Source organism: Leopardus geoffroyi, chromosome A1 (assembly GCF_018350155.1).
Source record: "Leopardus geoffroyi isolate Oge1 chromosome A1, O.geoffroyi_Oge1_pat1.0, whole genome shotgun sequence".
NCBI classification, from domain to species: domain Eukaryota; kingdom Metazoa; phylum Chordata; class Mammalia; order Carnivora; family Felidae; genus Leopardus; species Leopardus geoffroyi.
In genome coordinates this window covers 199,324,990-199,344,374 of record NC_059326.1, presented here as the reverse complement: position 1 = coordinate 199,344,374, position 19,385 = coordinate 199,324,990, and the positions used below count along the sequence as shown (strand labels likewise).

At 36.0% G+C, this 19,385-nt stretch overlaps 1 protein-coding gene across 1 annotated transcript; it reads left to right on the top strand.

The window, feature by feature from the left end:
* The first annotated feature begins 17,745 nt into the window (after window positions 1–17,745).
* On the top strand, window positions 17,746–18,021 carry LOC123605423 (40S ribosomal protein S29-like). The gene has a single exon (XM_045492335.1). The coding sequence runs from the start codon at window positions 17,746–17,748 to the stop codon at window positions 17,914–17,916; it is 171 nt and encodes a 56-aa protein (XP_045348291.1). The 3' UTR covers window positions 17,917–18,021.
* Window positions 18,022–19,385: the final 1,364 nt, after the last annotated feature.

Here is a 19,385-nt window from a genome sequence, read left to right as displayed (position 1 = left end):
GGAAACTACAACATTGTGTGGGAGTTCCCTATCTTGAAGGAAGAGGTCTTTCAGTGCTCCAGCCCTATGACGTTCTGACAGAACTGACAGGACAGTTTGGTGCTTAGCATATATTGCTGTGTACTTTAAACTGTGTATTAGAATTCTTTTTTTTTTTTTTTTAATGTTTTATTTATTTTTGAGACAAAGCCAGAGCCAGAGCATGAGCAGGGAGGGGCAGAGAGAGAGGAAGACACAGAATCGGAAGCTGGCTCCAGGCTCTGTGCTGACTGCTCAGGGCCTGGAGCCTGCTTTGGATTCTGTGTCTCCCTCTCTCTGCCCCTTCCCTGCTCATGCTCTCTCAAAGATGAATGAACGTTAATAAAAAATTTTTTTTAAATAAAAAATAAAATATTTGTACTCTGATTATAAAAGTGTTGCAAAAATACTTGATCTAGGGGCACCTGGGTGGCTCAGTCAGTTAAACGTCTGACTTTGGCTCAGGTCATGATTTCCCAGTTTGTGAGTTCAAGCCCTGCATTGGGCTCTGTGCTGACAGATCAGAGCCTGGACCCTGCTTCAGATTCTGTGTATCCCTCAGTCTCTCTGCCCCCCCCCCCCCGTCTTGTTCTCTGTCTCTCTCTCAATAAGTAAACATTAAAAAAATTTAAAAAAATACTTGATCTATATAGAATTCAAAGATGAGTATAATCACAAATTCCTCCCATTCCAAGATGGCCATTGTAATACAATTGGTGTGCATGTATTTTTTCTATTCCCTACATACACATGTTCTTTTTAGAAAACAAATTACAATATCAATGTACACATATTTTTTAAATAAAATATTTATTTTGAGAGAGAGCATGCATGTGAGCAGGAGAGGGGCAGAAAGTGAGGGAAACAGAGAACCCCAAGCAGGCTCCATACTGTCATCATAGAGCCCCATGCAGGGCTCAATCTCACTAACCATGAGATCATGACCTGAGCCAAATCAACAGTTGGACGCTTAACTGACTGAGCCACCCAGGCGCCCCTGTACATATATTTTCTAAAACAAAATTTAGTATCGAACACTTTTTAATTGAGTGTATGTTTTCCCATGACATTTTTCTATAACATGATACCTAATGGACAATTTAACTTTGTTTTTTAACGTTCAGATTTTTCTAATATTTATCTTTTGTATTTTTATAAATCTAACATCTCTCCAGTCATACTGTAAATGTCTAGAAGAGTAAGAATTATAGTTTCTGTCTTCCACAAAGGCTCACTCATTCCTGAGAAAACTGAATAAACAACGGTCAGTTTGATTATTTAGAGGATTCTGAATACAAACCATACATACATCTACTCTCTCCTGGTTTTCACTTGATATGTCTTTGAAATTGTTAGTGGGTATTTACTGGGATTCTAGTCAATAGCTGCTTGTATCGATGTTGTTTACACCCATCTAAAAATTGCACCAGGCACTAATGAGTTATTCTTTTTAAAGATTTTATTTTTCAGTAATCTCTGTACCCAATGTGGGGTTCAAACCAACAACCCTGAGATCAAGAGTCACATGCTCCACTAAGGCCAGCCAGGTGCCCCAAAGAGTTATTTTTAAATGCTTTTTTTTTTTTTTAAGTTTAAGACTCTAATATTTTTTAAACCGTTTTGTCACATGTATTTTCCTTCCCTTCCACCACATAAGTTTCATTTAAAACTAAGATGCATACATCATGATGTCACCTCTAAATACTTCAGGATGTGTCCCTCCTGAAAAAAGACATCATTCTTCTGTATACCATAATAGCATTATCACAATAAAAAAAATTTAACCACTGATACAATGGAACAATATTCTTTCTGATCTAACGAGGTTGCTCCAATATTGTTTTTTGCACTGATTTTCTTAAAATCTGGATCCAATCAATAATCTTGCATTGAATTTACTTTTTTCTTTTTTTTTAATTTTTTTAACGTTTTATTGAGAGAAAGAGCATGAGCAGGGGAGGGGCAGAGAGAGGGAGAGACGCAGAATCTGAAGCAGGCTCCACGCTCTGAGCTGTTAGCACAGAGCCTGATGCAGGGCTCGAACTCACAAATCATGACCTCATGACCTGAGCTGAAGTAGGTCACTCAACCAGCTGAGCCACCCAGGAGCCCCAAATTTACTCTCCTTTAATCATGAACAGTTCACCTGTTGAATTGTTTCTTTCATGACGCTGGGCAATTTTAAAGATTTCAGGCCAGTCATTTCATACAGTGTTTCACAATTTGGATTTCTCTCATTGTTTCCTCATGAAAGGTTCAAGTTAAACATTTTGGTAACAATGCAAAGAATGCCAAAACAATCTGGTGAAACTTTGTTGGAAAACAGAATTTATGCAGTCTCAAAAATCAATCCATAAATGACTTACTAGCCAAAAGAGATAAAAGTACTTTTATGGGGGTGCCTGTATAGCTCAGTCAGTTAAGTGACTCTTGATTTCAGCTCAGGTCTTGATATCAGGGTCATGAGTTCAAGCCCCATGTTGGGCTTTGCTCAGGGCATGAAGCCTACAAAAAACAATTATGATGAAGAAGTCTGGTATGTACCACTTTAACCAAGTGATCATACTTAACATCATCAGTAATGATTTTATACTCTCAAAGAATCACTTTTGGTGGCACATAAGATCACTGTCCAACCACTGCCCCCCCCCACACACACACACACAAATAATCTCCAATTTCATTCTAGTTGCTCAGAGTTGCTCTTCTGCACCCCTACCCCATTTCATGTTTTATCACCCTTCTCTCACAACGAGAATCCTGCTACCTAACATCAATGCATTATTCATTTATTCTACAATACACACAAAACTGGTTTAAAATCACTAATACCACCAGTAACAAGCTACCAGTTAAAGTTCAAGATTTCTTCACAATTCTTGTCTTCAGATAAAAGCTCACACAGAGTCAGAGTACTGTGTCCCAAGTTACTTGAATTAAATGTTCACATTGTCAATTTTCATGTACAATTAGGTTTATTTGTTCCTTTGCATTCATCTATGTGTTTTTTCTTGGTGATTTTTTAAAAATATGTAAAATTACAGGGCGCCTGAGTGACTGTCGGTTAAGCATCAGACTCCAGCTCAGGTCATGATCTCGCGGTTCGTGAGTTCAAGCCCCGCGTCGGGCTCTGTGCTGACAGCTCAGAGCCCAGAGCCTGCTTCAGATTCTGTGTCTCCCTCTTTCTGCCCTTCCCCCACTCATGCTCTCTCTTAAAAATGAATAAACATTAAAAAAATTTTTTTTTAATATTTAAAAGTATAACGTGTTCAAAAATCAAAATTGTATTAAAAAGTTGTACTCTGGGGCCCTGCGTGGCTCAGTCAGTTAAGCATCTGACTTCAGCTTAGGTCATGAACTCACGGTTCATGGGTTTTGAGCCCGAGTCGTGTTCTAACAGCTCAGAGCCTGGAGCCTGCTTCGAATTCTTTATCTCCCTCTCTCTCTCTGCCCCTCCCCATTCACATTCTGTCTTTCTCTCAGCAATAAACATTAAATAAAAAAAAAAAAAAGTTGTACTCCAAGGAGTCCCGTCTCACCTACTCTATGCAATTTAACCAATTTTATTTTCTGATTTATCCTTCCTATGTTTCATTTTGCAAAAGCAAATGTATATACATATTTATATTTTTCCTTTCTTACACAAAAGGGAGCATATGTACTCTTTTTTATTTTGATTTTTCCTTACTATACCTTAGAAAGTGCTCCGTTAGTTCTATACTTAAAATAAGTACATCTTAGTGTATGTAAATTATACCTCAATAAAGTTGATTTAGACATGAAAACAAACCTCAGTATGATGTCAAAACATCACTGGGTGAAGTTCATGATCTATGAGCATTTGATAATAGAAAAGCAAGCATATACAAAGTTTTTGAAACTTGAGAAAACAGTATTGTTACAATTTAAATACAGTATAGTCTAAAACTCAGATTTTCCATTCCTGCAGTCATTTGCACCATAACTAGGTTGGAACAAAGCAAAGTGAAGAAATGCTGAAAAATATTCCTCAAAATTGACATCTGCAAAACCCCCCAAATCAGATACTTCTCTAGTTTTCCATTATTGTGTAAAACAAAACAAAACAAAATTCTTAACATGCCTTATTTGATGAAACATTCATTTCCTGGTGTGATTTGGTTTTCTGTTTATAAATCTATCACGGGATGATGAATTCATTTCTAGTTATGTTGAATGCTGGATGCCAATGAGCTACCCCGCTGAAGATTTACAGCAGACCATTAGAAATGTAGGTCTGGAGATCAACAGATGGGCCTAGAGAATTTGCTGTACATAATCAAGCTATGGCAATGAATAGAATGACAAGTACAGGATTATGAGGAAGAGTGAGAAGTCAAGGACAATCCCTTGGGAAAAATATTTTTGGTAAGCAAAAAGGAAGATGTGGCAAACAAGGAATAGAGGAGGCCAATGTAGGATTTTGTTTTGTTTTATAATGAAACGGGATGTCTAATAAAGCTAACAGGCTGCATACTTCTTTGTAGGTTGCTAGGTGCTTAGGAGCAAGATTACTAGAATATCAGAAAAGGAAATTGAATAAAATTAGATGCAATTTCATAAGGATAATGTGGTTCTGCAAATCAGTAGAAGGCTATTTAGTTTTGTATTAGTTTCTTATGGTTGTTTTATCAAATTGCCACAAACATGGTGGCTGAAAATAACACACAGTTATTCTATAGTTTTAGAGATCAGAACTCCAAAGTCAGTTTTGCTGGGCCAAAAATAGGATGTTGGCAGGACACTCTACACAAGATCTAGAGGAGAATCCATTTCCTAGCCTTTTCTAGTTCTAGAGCTCCCTTTCTTGACTTGTAGCCCCTTCCTCCATTTTCGAAGCCAAGGATATTTTGTTTTTGTTGCCCTATTACCTTCTTACCCTTAGGTCAAATTTCCTTCTGCCTCTCTTTTGTAAGGACATTGTGATTACATTTAGGCCCCACTCAGATAATCCAAAACATGGGAAAAGCCATGAAAAGTGTCCTAGAACTACCTCACTCCTTAAATGGTCAATCTCTCTGACCGATTTGTTTGGCACTATGTAGTTATCAGTAGGTACATGAATGATTACATTTTAGAAGGACCTTCAAAGACAATAGATCTAATTGAAACTTGCAGGATAGGGAGTATCTTATACAAGTTTATAAAACCAATTTTATCACAATGACACTTCATATGGCCTCTCCTTTTGAACAGTTCCCTAGAATGGTCACATGCCCATTTTTATCAGACTGTGATAAAGTTTGGCCTGCTTAAGCCAAGAAAAGGCATCCAAATGGTAAGCGGAAGCGGTAAAAATGTCACTATACATTTACAGATGACATGATACTATGTATAGAAAATCCTAAAGATTCCACCAAAATATATAGATTAAAACTTATAAATGAATACAAAAAAATAATATACAGAAATCCATTGCATTTTTAAGATTTTTTTTTTTTAAGTAAAGTCTATGCCCATCATGGGGCTCAAACTTACAACCCTGAGATCAAGAGTTACATGTCTACCAAATGGGCCAGCCAGGCGCTCCTATTGTGTTCCTATATACTAATAATGAAATAAAAAGAGAAATTGAGAAAACAATCCCATTTACAATTTCATTGAAAAGGAATAAAATACCTAGGAATATATTTAACCAAGGAGGTGAAACACATTGATGAAAGACATTGAAGATGACACAAACAAATAGAAAGATATATCATGCTCAAGTTTTGGAAGAATATTGTTAAAATGCTCATACTACCCTAAGCAATAACAAATTCAATGAAATCTCTATCAAAATGCCAACAGCGTTTTTCACAGGACCAGAACAAATAATCCTAAAATTCGTATAGAATCACAAAAGAGCTCAAAAAGCCAAAGCAATCTTGAAAAAGAAGAACAAGGCTGGAGGTATCACAATTTCAGAGTTCAAACTAGTCTACAAAAGTATAATAATCAAAACAGTATGGTATTGGCACAAAAATAGACATAAAGATCAATAGAACAGAATAGGGAGCCCAGAAATAAACCCATGCTTATATGGCCAATTAATCTGTAACAAAGGAGGCAGGAATATAAAATGGGGAAAAGACCGTCTCTTCAATAAATGGTATTGGGGAAACTTAACAGCCACATGTAAACTGGATTGCTTTCTTACTGCCACCAGACACAAAAATAAACTCTAAATGAATTGAGGACGTAAATGTGAGATCTGAAACCATAAAGGCTAGAAGAAAACACAGGACAGTAACCTCCTTGACATCAGTCTTGGCAGTGACTTTTCACATCTAACAACAAAAGCAAAGATAAGAAAAGCAAACATAAATAATGACTATACCAAATTATAAAGCCTCTACACCGCAAAGGAAAGGATCAACAAAACAAAAAAGGCAAAATACTTTGATAAGGGAAAATATTTGCAAATGATATATGCAGTAAGGGGTTAATATCCAAAGCATATAAAGAACTAATACAACTCAATGCCAAAAAAACCAAACCAAAACAATCTGATACAATTGGGCAGAGGACCTAAGTAGACATTTTTCCAAGGAAGACATACGGATAGCCAACAGACACATGAAAAACATGCTCAACATCAGGAATCCTCATGGAAATGCAAATCAAAACCACGATGACACATCACCTCACACCTGCCAGAATGGCTGGTATCAAAAAAACAAGAGATAACAAGTGTTAGCAAGGTTGTGGAGAAAAGGGAACTACACTGTTGGTGAGACTGTAAGTTGGTACAGTCACTATAAAAACGGTATGGAGGTTCCTCAAAAAAGTAAAATTAGAAATACCACTCAATCTAGTCATTTCACTTCCGGGTATTACCCAAAGAAAGTAAAAACAATAATTCAAAAATACATATGCACCTCTATGTTTATTGCAGCATTCTTTACAATAGCCAAGATATGGAAGCAACCTAAGTGTCCACTGATGGATAATGAATGGATAAACAAGATGTGGTGTATATGTATGCAATAGAATATTAGCCTTAAAAAAAAAAATGAAATCTTGCCATTTGCAGCAACATGGATGAACCTAGAGGGTTCATTTCATTATGCTAAATGAAATAGGACAGAAAAGAAAATGCCATGTAATTTCACTAAATCTAAATCTAAAACAACAAATGAACAAAAGAAAACAAATAGACTCAAATACATAGAACAAACGGGTGGTTGTCACAGGAAAGGGAGGGAGGATGGGCAAAATAGTTGAAGAGGATTCAGAGGTACAAACATCCAGTTATAGAATGAATAGGTCATGGGGATATAAAGTGCAACACAGGGAATATAGTCAATAATACTGTAATGAGTTTGTATAACTACACATATCCTGATAAGCATTCCATAATGTATCAATGTCAAATCACTAGTACACCTGAAAATAATATAAACTATAAGTCAAGTATACTTCAATTAAAAATCAGTAAAAAATAAACAAGTAAATAAATAAATAAATTTATCAGTTTTTGTATCCCTTTGGAGGAAAACAAAAAGCACAGTATTCTTAAGACAACCTTTAGATCAAAAGTCAGATGTGACACTTATACTTGACCTCTACACTTTAGGTGTTATTAAATGAAATTGAATAAATAAGCACTCGTAGATACTCTCCTTCATGAAAATTCACATCATTCATTTGTGGCCAGGCATTAGGCTAAATTTGTGTGTGCCTTCTAGAGTTTCTATTTAAGTAATTTTTTCTAACCTTAATCATAATGGGAGAAAGATAAAGGAGGATCAGGATGCCTACAGGTAGGAGTAGGACTTAATAATATACAGTTTAACTTTTAAAATTGTGTTTATAATTAATAAACAGGACTAGCTGACCTGTTATGGATACTTGAATATAGTCAATAATACAGGGAATATAGTCAATAATATTGTAATAACTTTGTATGATAACTACACATATCATGATAAGCATTCCATAATGTATAAATGTCAAATCACTAGTACACCTGAAAATAATATAAACTGTAAGTCAATTATACTTCAGTTAAATGGTTTTATGGAAAATCAATGAAATAATGTGTGGATACGGAATGATATGAGATAGTTAGATTTGTTAATATCTAACTCAAATTTACTCTTACGTGAAATCCCTAGAGAAAACTGCCAATAGGTTACAATGTAATATCTGCTGACATTTTTCATTATCAATACATAATTATCAACTCCTAAAACTTCAAGAGCTTGAATATGGAGATTTTATAATCCTTATAATAACAAAGTATGTATACATGAAGGAAACTATATTCTGTCTAAAGCCAAAGAAGATAGTCACAAGGTGGAACTGAGTCTATCTTTATAGTTTTAAACCATCATGTCTTCAGTATGAGCATCATTTCTCTCTCTCTCTTTTTTAAATACAATTTATTGTCAAATTGGCTAACATACAGTGTGTAAAGTGTGCTCTTGGTTTTGAGGGTAAATTCCCGTGCTTCATCACTTACATACAATACCCAGTGCTCATCCCACCAAGTGCCCTCCTCAATGCCCATCACTCATTTTCCCCTCTCCCCCACCCCTGCCAATCAACCCTCAGCTTGTTCTCTGTATTTGAGAGTCTCTTATGGTTTGCCTCCCTCCCTCTCTGTTTGTAACTATTTTTTCCCCTTCCCTTCTTCCACTGTCTTCTGTTACATTTCTCAAGTTCCACATATGAGTGAAAACATATGATACCTGTTCTAGTTCTGTCCACGTTGCTGCAAATGGCATGATTTCATTCTTTCTCACTGCCAAGTAGCATTCCATTGTGTGTGTGTGTGTGTGTGTGTGTGTGTGTGTGTGTGTGTGTGTGTATACACCACGTCTTTATCCATTCATCAGTTGGTGGACATTTAGGCTCTTTCCATAATTTGGCTGATGTTGATAGCACTGCTATAAACATTGGGGTACATGTGCCCCTATGAATCAGCACTCCTGTATCCTTTGGATACATTCCTAGTAGTGCTATTGCTGGGTCATAGGGTAGTTCTGTTTTAAATTTTTTGAGGAACCACCCCACTGTATGTCAGAGCAGCTGCACCAGTTTGCATTCCCACCAACAGTGCAAGAGGGTTCCCCTTTCTCCACATCCTTTACAACATCTGTTGTTTTGTGAGTTGTTAATTTTAGCCACTCTGACTGTTGTGAGGTGGTATCTCAGTGTGGTTTTCATTTGTATTTCCCTGATGATGAGTGACATTGAGCATCTTTTCAGAACATCATTTTTCTTTAACAGTGATAGATTCCATGAATGGCTGCATTGTAGTCTCTGATTAATTGATGTCAGGAGTTTATATACTATATTCCTTTGCCAGTTCAGATGGGTATAGCAAACTACCACAGAATAAATGGCTTATAAACATATATTTCTTGTAGTTCTGGAGGCTGGAAGTCTGAGATCAAGGTGCCAGCGTGATTGGGTTCTGGTGAGGGCCGGCCTACTTTAGAGTTCATAGACAGTTGTCTTTTTGCTATATCTTCATATGTCAGAAGGGATGAGACAGCTCTCCAGGCTCTTATAAGTTTACAGATCCCATTCATGACAGCTCATGACCTAATTGCCTTCCAATGACCTCCTAATACCATCATGTTGGGAGTTAGAATTTCAATATATAAATTTGGGTGTGGAGAACACAAACATTCACAAACACAAACATTCATTCCTTAACACTCCACCACCACACTTTTATGCCTTTCTTGTATGCAAAATACATTCATTCCATCCCACAACCCTGAAGCCTTAAGCTGTTTCCTCATCACCTCTAAAGTCTCATCTACATCTAAACCAAATAGGAGTGAGATTAAAGATATCATTCATCCTGAGGCAAATTTCCTTCTACCTGTAGACCTGTGAAACCAAACAAGTTCTATGTTTCCAAAATATAGGCACAGGCACAGGACAGACATTTTACTCCAAAAGAAAGAAATAGGAAAGATAAAAGAGCTTACCTGGGTCCCAAGTAAGTCCAAAACCTAACAAGGGAAATATTAAACCTTAAGGCTTAAGAATAATTTACTTTGGCTTCATGTTTTACCCTCTAGACCCACTGGGGTGGAGGTCCTATATTCCAGATCTACTGGTATGGCAACATTACCCCCACAGTTCAGAGATCATGCCCACCTGTTGCTCTTTGCAGTGGTTATGCCCGTGCTATGTTTCTCCACAGTGTGGAGGTTATTCCCCATGGCTCTGCCAGATGACTATTCCCATAGTTTCACTAGGCATTGGTACTGCCCTTTGAAATCAAGGTGGTGGCAGTCCTGCCTCCTGGGCTCCTGCACTCTGGGCCTGTGAGGAGAATGATGTCCTAAATAAATGATTTTCATGGAATTATGAGAATAATTGACAAAACATGAGCCAGCCAATCTGAAAGTGTTAATACGATTTCAAGTAAAGCCTACAAATGAAAACCAAACAAAATTGGTCTTGATACCAGTTTACAATCATTAAATGGGGGAAAACATCTTAGAGATGTAAAACAAATGAGTCTTAGGGATTTCCATGTGAATCTAAAGCAATATATGCCATAGTTAAAGGATGCTTTAGTCTTTCTTACAAATGACAATTCATCTAAGGACCCACAATGCAGTACATTTGGGGATTATAAATTATACAAATGTAAGACAGGGAATGATTGAACATTACATAAGAAAGAAGAAAATTGTCAGTGGTAAGAAGGAGAAGGATCAGAGAGGACCATAGCTCAATATGAAATAAGTAAACATGTAATGATACGGAAGCACCTTGGGGAGTACATAATGAAATTTCATTGTGTATTAAACAAAGGATAAATTGAAGAATTGCTTCAGTTAAACTTCCAAAGAAGAACATACACATTGCATTCTGCTTTAGATTATACCACTCAAAGAGGTATATGGTGAGAATTCTAAAGAAGAAAACAACAGGGGCGCCTGGGTGGCGCAGTCGGTTAAGCGTCCGACTTCAGCCAGGTCACGATCTCGCGGTCCGTGAGTTCGAGCCCCGCGTCGGGCTCTGGGCTGATGGCTCAGAGCCTGGAGCCTGTTTCCGATTCTGTGTCTCCCTCTCTCTCTGCCCCTCCCCCGTTCATGCTCTGTCTCTCTCTGTCCCAAAAATAAAAAAAAAAAAAAAAGAAGAAGAAAACAACAAAAGCCAAATGTCAAAATGTAGATCATACAAAAAAAAAAAAAAAAAAAAAAAAAAAAAGTTCTGGAACAACCTTATCTATTTGGAGCCATTAAAAATAAAATAGTTTCGGGGCGCCTGGGTGGCGCAGTCGGTTAAGCGTCCGACTTCAGCCAGGTCATGATCTCACGGTCCGTGAGTTCAAGCCCCGCATCAGGCTCTGGGCTGATGGCTCAGAGCCTGGAGCCTGTTTCCGATTCTGTGTCTCCCTCTCTCTCTGCCCCTCCCCCGTTCATGCTCTGTCTCTCGCAAAAATAAATAAACGTTGAAAAAAAAAATTTAAAAAAAAAATAATAAATAAAATAAAATAAAATAAAATAAGTTTGGGGGTGCCTGGGTGGCTCAGTTGGTTAATCAGCTCAGGTCATGATCTCACAGTTCCTGAGTTCAAGCCCCAGGCTGACAGCCCAGAGCCTGGAGCCTGCTTCAGATTCTGTGTCTCCCTCTCTCTCTGCCCTTCCCCCATTCTCTCTCTCTCTTTCTCTCAAAAATAAACAAACCTTAAAAAAAATTTTAAAAATCAAGATGATGAAAATATAATGACTGAACTGAAAAATACACTAGAAAAAAAATACACTAGAGGTACTCAATGGCAGACTAGATAAAGCAGAAGAGAGAATCAATGACTTCGAAGACAAACAGTAGAATTTATCCAATCAGGGAAGGAAAAATAAATTTTAAAAAATGAAGATAGCTTAACATATTTATAGGATAACACCAAACAGACTAATATTCACAAAATAGGGCTCCCAAAAGAAGAAGAATAGAGAGAGAAAGGGGCAGAAAACTTATTTAAAGAAATAATTACTGAAAACTATCCTAATCTGAAGAAGGAAACAGACATTTAGATCCAGGAAGGCCAGAGAGTTACAAATAAAATGAACCCAGAGACCTACACCAAGATACATTATAATTAGAATGTCAAAGACAAGGAAAGAATCTTCAAAGCCACAAGAGACAAGCAACTTGTTATGTACAAGGGAACCTCACAAGACAATCATATTTTTTTGGCAGAAACATAACAGAATAGTATGCTATATTCATAGTGCTGAAAGAAAAATACTTTCAAACAAGAATACTCTAACTGGAAAAATTATCACTCACAATTGAAGAAGAGATAAAGAAATCCCATTTATATGGGATAAAGACCCATTTATATGCTGCCTACAAAAGACTCATTTCAGATCTAAAGACATACCAAGTAAAAGGATAGAAAAAGATATTCCATGCAAATGGAGATCAAAGAAAGTGGGGAAAGGTAGACTTATCAGACTTTAAAACAAAGATCATAGTAAGAGACAAAGGGAACTACATAATGATAAAGGGATCAATCCAACAAGAGTATATAACATTTGTAATTATTCATGCACCCAACATAGAAGCATATGGATATATAAAGTAAATATTAACAGATGTAAAGGTAGAACTAGAAAGCAATACAATAATAGTAGCGAAATTTGATACCCCAGTGACATCAATAGATAGATCATCCAGACAAAATCACTAAGAAAACATTGGTCTTAAATGACACATTAGACCAGATGGATTTGAAAGAGATATACAAGGACTTTCCATTCAAAAGCAACAGAGTACAAATTCTTCTCAAGTGCACAATGAACATTCTTCTGGAGAAATCATATATTAGTCCACAAAAACAAGTCTTAATAAATTTAAGAAGACTGAAATCATAGCAAGCACTTTTCTGACTCCTGTGTATGGAAATATAATTATAAGAAGAAAACTAGAAAATTTATAAAAATGTGGAGATTAAGCAATAAGCTACTGAATAATCAATGGGTCGAAGAAGAAATCAAAAGAGAAATAAAAAAATATCTAGACACAAAGGTAAATGGAAAGAATATACCAAAAGTTATGATATGCAGCAACAGTAGTTCTAAGAAGGAAGTTTCTATCAATAAATGTCTACATCAGGAAACAAGAAAAATCTCCAAATAAACTTACCCCCTAACTTTATACCTTAAGGAACTAGAAAAAGAGCCAATTTAAAGTAGAATAAGAGGAAATAAAAAAGATCAAAATAAAAATGAATGAAATAGAGACTGAACCGACAATAGAAAAGATGAATGAATATTTGGATATTTGAAAACATTTGGATATTTGAAAAGATACAGAGAATTGACAAACTTTATCTACATTCACCAGGGGAAAAAGAGAGAAGGCATATAAATAAAATGAAAAATGAAAGAGACATTATAGCTGCTTCAGTAGAAATACAAAGGATCAGAAGGGACTACTACAAACTCTATATGCCAACAAATTTGACAACCTAGAAGAAATAGATTTTTAGAAACATACAACCTATCAAGAGTGAATCATAAAAAATAGAAAAACTGGTTTGATTACTAGTAAGGAGATTGAATCAGGAATCAAAAACCTTCGAACAAATTAAAGTTCAGGATTAGATGGCTTTACTGGTGAAGTCTTCCACAGATTCAAAAGAATTAAAACTAATCATTCTCAAGTTTTTCCAAAATACGGAAGAGGACGGAACACTTCCAAAGTCATTTTATAAGGCCATCATTACCCTGATTCCAAAACTAGACAAAACACCACAAGAAAATAATATTATAGGCCAATACCTCTGATGAACATAGATACAAGATTTCTTTTTTTTTTTTTAATTTTTTTTTTTTAACGTTTATTTATTTTTGAGACAGAGAGAGACAGAGCATGAACAGGGGAGGGTCAGAGAGAGAGGGAGACACAGAATCTGAAACAGGCTCCAGGCTCTGAGCTGTCAGCACAGAGCCCGACGCGGGGTTCGAACTCACGGACCGTGAGATCATGACCTGAGCCGAAGTCGGACACTTAACCGACCGAGCCACCCAGGTGCCCCTAGATACAAGATTTCTTAACAAAATCTTAGCAAACTGAATCCAACAATACATTAATAGGATCATACACCATTATCAAGTGGGATTTATTGCAAGGATGCACAGATGTTTCAACATCCCTAAATCAATGTGATAACCATATAAACAAAATGAAGGTAAAATATATACAATCATCTCAATAGAAGCAGGAAAAGCCTTTGACAAAATTCAACATCCATTTATGATAAAAACCCAAAGTATTCAATGGGTAAAGATGGAAAGCTTTTCCTCTAAGATCAGGAACAAGACAAAGATGCCCACTTTCACCACTTTTGATCAATATACTACTGGAAGTCCTAGCCACAGCAATAAAACAAGAAATAGAAACAAAAGGTATCCAAATTTGTAAGGAAAAAGTAAAACTGTCACTATTTGCAGATGCTAGAATACTATATAGAGAAAATCCTAGACTCCACCAAAAACTATTAGAATAAATGAATTAATTAAAGTTTCAGAATACAAAATTAATACGTGGAAACCTATTACATTTCTATACAATAAAATAGCAGAAAGAGAAATTAAGAAAATAATTCCTTTTACAGATGCACCAAAAAGAATAAAGTACCTAGGAATAAACTTAACCAAGGAGGTGAAAGATCTGTATTCAAAAAACTATAAAACATTGATGAAAGAAATTGAAGATGACACAAACAAATGGAAAGATATATCATGCTCGTTTTTGGAAGAATATTGTTAAAATATGAAAACTACCCTAAACAATCCCAAATTCAATGAAATCTCTATCAAAACATCAATAGCATTTTTCACAGAACTAGAACACATAATCTTAATATTTATATAGAACCACCAAAGAATCAAATAGCCAGAGCAATCTTGAGAAAGAAAAGCAAAGCTGGGGTATCACCGTCCCTGATTTCAAGATGTAGTACATAGCTATCATTGATCAAAACGGTATGGTACTGGCACAAAAAATAGACACACAAATCAATAGAAAAGAACAGGGAAATAAACCCATGCTTATATGGTCAATTAATCTATGACAGAGGAGGCAAGGATATGCAATGGAGAAAAGACAATCTTTCCAAAAACAGTGTTGGGAGGGGCACCTGGGTGGCTCAGTCAGTTAAGCATCTGACTCTTGGTTTCTGCTCAGGTCATGATCTCTCAGCTTGTGAGTTTGAGCCCCATGTCAGGCTCCACACTGACAGTGCCGAGCCTGCTTGGGATTCTCTCTGCTCCCTCCCACTCATGCACATGCACATGCTCTCTCTCAAAACAAATAAATAAACTTAAACAAAAAAGACAAAAGCAAGTGTTGGTGGGGATGTGAAGAAAAGTAACCCTCATGTACTGGTAGTGGGAATGTGTTGGTGTAGCCATTATGAAAATAGTATGGAGTACTTCAAAAAATTAAAAATAGAAATACCATATGATTCAGTAATTCCACTATGTGGTACTTACCCAAAGAAAATGAAAGCAGTAATTTGAAATGATATATGCACCCCATATTTATTGCAGTTTTATTTGCAATAGCCAAGATACAGAAGCAACCTATGTGTCCATTGATAGACGAATGGACAAAGGACATAAAGATGTGGTGTGTGTGTGTATGTATATATACACACATGTATATATGTACATATGTACATATATGTATACATATATATGTACATATGTGTGTGTGTATAACATATACACACACAATGGAATACTGTTCAGCCATAAAAAAAGAATGAAATCTTAACCATTTGCAACAACATGGACGGACTAGAGGGTATTATGCTAAGTGAAATAAGTCATTTAGAGAAAGACAAATACCATATGGTTTCACTTATATGTGGAATCTGAAAACAACAAAAAAACAAAAACAAAAAACAAAAATGAACAAAAAGCAGAAATAGATCCCAAATACAGAGAACTAGTGATTTTCAGAGGGGAGGGGGTGAGGAGATGGGCAAAATGGGTGAAGGGGAGCTAAAGGTACAGACTTCCAGTTATGAAATTAATAAATCATGGGAATGAAAGGGAATACAGTCAATTGTATTGTAATAAGGTTGTATGCTGACAAATGGTAGCTACACTTGTGAGCATAGCATGATGGATAAAATTCTTGAATTGCTACGTTGTATACCTGAAACTAATGTGACATTGTGTATAAGCTATGATTCCCACCCCCCAGCTATACTTTAATAGAGGAAAAGTGGGTATGGAGAAACTTATCTCAACATAGTTAGGCCCATATAAGACAAGCCCACACTAACATTATACTCAATGGCAAAAAGCTTAAAGTTTTTCCTGTAAGATTAAGACAAAGATGCCCATTCTCACCACTGTTACTAATATTGTTTTGGAAGTCCTAGTGTCACTATTTGCAGTTGATGTGATATTATATATAGAAAACCCTATATACTCCATGACAAAAGTGTTAGAACCAATAAATGAATTTGGTGAAGTTTCAGGATACAAAATCAATTTGCAAAACTTCATTGCATTTCTCTACACTAACAACCATCAGAAAGAGAAATTAAGATATTAATTTTACAATTATATCAGAAAGAATAAAATACCTAAAAGTAAATTAAACCAAGAAGGTGAAAGACCTATACACTGAAAACTAAGACACTGATGAAAGAAATTGAAGAAGGCAAAAATAAATGGAAAGATATTCCATGTTTCTGAACTGGAGGAATATTATTAAAATGTCATCACTATGTAAAGCAATCTACAAATTCAATTCAATTCCTACCAACATTTCAAATTCAGCTTTCCCAAATAAAACAAAGAGTCCTAAAATTTATATGAAAAAACAAAAGACCCCACAGAGCCAACCATTCTTGAGAAAGAAAAACACACCTGGAGACATCATGCTCCCTGATTTCAAATTATATTTCAAGGCTATAGGAAGCAAAACAAATGGTATTGGTGTAAAAACAGACACATAGATCAATGGAACAAAATAGAGAGGCAAGAAATAAACCCATGTAAATATGGTTAATTTACAACAAAGCCAAGAACACACAATCGAAAAAGGATGGTCTCTTCAATTAACGGTGTTGGGAAAATGGGACAGCCACATGCAAAAGAATAAACCTGGACCACCATCTTTTGGCACATAAAAAATTAACTCAAAGTGGATTAAAGACTTGAACACAACACCTGAAACCATAAAACTCCTAGATGAAAACATAGTAAGCTCCTTGACATCAGTCTTGGCAAAAGTCATTACTTTTTTTTTTTTTTTTTTAATTTGAGAGAGCACGCATGAACAGGAGAGAACCAGAGAAAGAGGGAGAGAGAGAATCCCAAGCAGACTCTGTGCTGTCAGCATGGAGCTCAGTGAGGAGCTTGATCCCACAAAATGTGAGATCATGACCTGAGCAGAAACCAAGAGTTGGACAGTTAACCAATTGAGGCAACCAGGTGCCCCAAAAGGCATTACTTTTCAGTCTGACACCAAAAGCAAACGCAAGAAAAGCAAAAATAAATGATGTAACTACATCAAACTAAAAATGTTCCGTACAGTAAGGAAACCACCAACAAAATGAAAACGCAATCTACTAACTGTGAGGAAATATTTCCAAATCATATGTCTGAAAAGGAGCTACTACTATCCAAAATATATAAAGAAGGCATGCAACTCAGTAGGGAAAAATTCCAATTAAGAAATGGGCAGAGACCCCTTTTGTTTCACTGCATCCAAGAAAGCAAGATGGGTCACCAGCAGCTCTGCTACAGCCATCCAAGGAAATTTGGCCAGGATTCTTCTTCTTGCCTTGTCTGCTCAAACCAGCATGGTTTGATCCAGAAATCTGGCCTTAACATGTACTGCCAGTGTTTCTGTCAATACATGAAGGCTATAGGCTTCATTAAGTTGGATTAAGTGAACTTTCTTGAATGGGTAATCCAAGATACCTACCTTAACTGCAGTTGGGATAAGTTACCTTAATCCCAACTCATTGTATATAAAATAAAAATACTTCAATTAAAAAAATGGGCAGAGAATCTGAGTTAGATATTTTTTCCAAAGATGCTATATTGATGGCTAACAGGTAGGTGAACAGATGCTCAACATCACTAATTACCAGGGGAATGAAAACCAAAACCACAAAGAGCTATCATCTCACACCTGTTAGAATGTCTACTATCAAAAAGACAAGAAATAACAAATGTTGGCGAAGATGTGGAGAAAAGGGAATCTTTGTGCACTGTTGGTAGGAATGTGTTTCAGTATAGCACTATGGAGAGCAAGCATGGAAGTTCCTCAAAAAAATAAAAGTACTACTAACATATGATCTAGCACTTATACTTCTGGGTATTTATCCAATGAATAAAAAACAGTTGAAAAGATATATGTATCCCCATGTTCACTGCAGCATTATTTACAATAGCCAAGATACAAAAACAACCTAAGTGTCCATCAATGTATAATGGATAAGAAACTGTGTTATATATACACAATGGATTATTATTCAGACATAAAAAATGACATCTTGCCATTTGCAACAATGTGGATAGATCTCAAGGCCATTACACTAAGTTAAAGAAGTCAAATACTGTACGATCTTACTTATAGGTGGTTTCTAACAAACAAACCAACAAACAAAAACAAGCTCATAGATACAGAAAACAAATTGGTTTCCAGTGGCAAGGGGTTAGAGGTGGGTGAAATGGGTGAATAGCTTCAGAAGTTACAAACTTCCAGTTATAAAATAAATAAGTCATAGGGATGTCATGTACATTATGGTGACTATAGTTAATAAAACTGTATTACATGTTTGAAAATTACTGAGAGTAGATCTTAAAAGTTCTCATCATAAGAAAAATATTTTAACTATGTATGGTAATGAAATTTAACTGGACTTATTGTGGTGACCATTTGGCATATATATATATATCAGAGAAACATCAGAGAAGCAGAAGAGTATCATAGAAGGATTAAAGCAAAACAAAATTGGATGTTTCTTTCTTTTTTTTTTAATATAATTTTTTGTCAAGTTAGCTAACATACAGTGTATACAGTGTGCTCTTGGCTTTGGGAGTAGATTCCCATGATTCATTGCTTACATACAACATCCAGTGCTCATCCCAACAAGTGCTCTCCTCAATACCCATCACCCATTTCCCTCCCCCCACCCCCGCTCCCACATCAACCCTCAGTTTATTCTCTGTATTTATGAGTCTCTTATGATTTGCCTCCCTTTCTTCTTGAAACTATTTTTTCCCTTCCCTTCCCCCATGGTCTTCTGTTAAGTTTCTCAAATTCCACATATGAGTGAAAACATATGAGATCTGTCTTTTTCTGAGTTATGTCACTTTAGAATAATATCTTTCAGTCCTACCCACATCGTT

Coding starts and splice junctions, on each gene's coding strand:
- LOC123605423 (XM_045492335.1), top strand. CDS start 17,746: ATGGGTCACCAGCAGCTCTGCTACAGCCATCCAAGGAAATTTGGCCAG.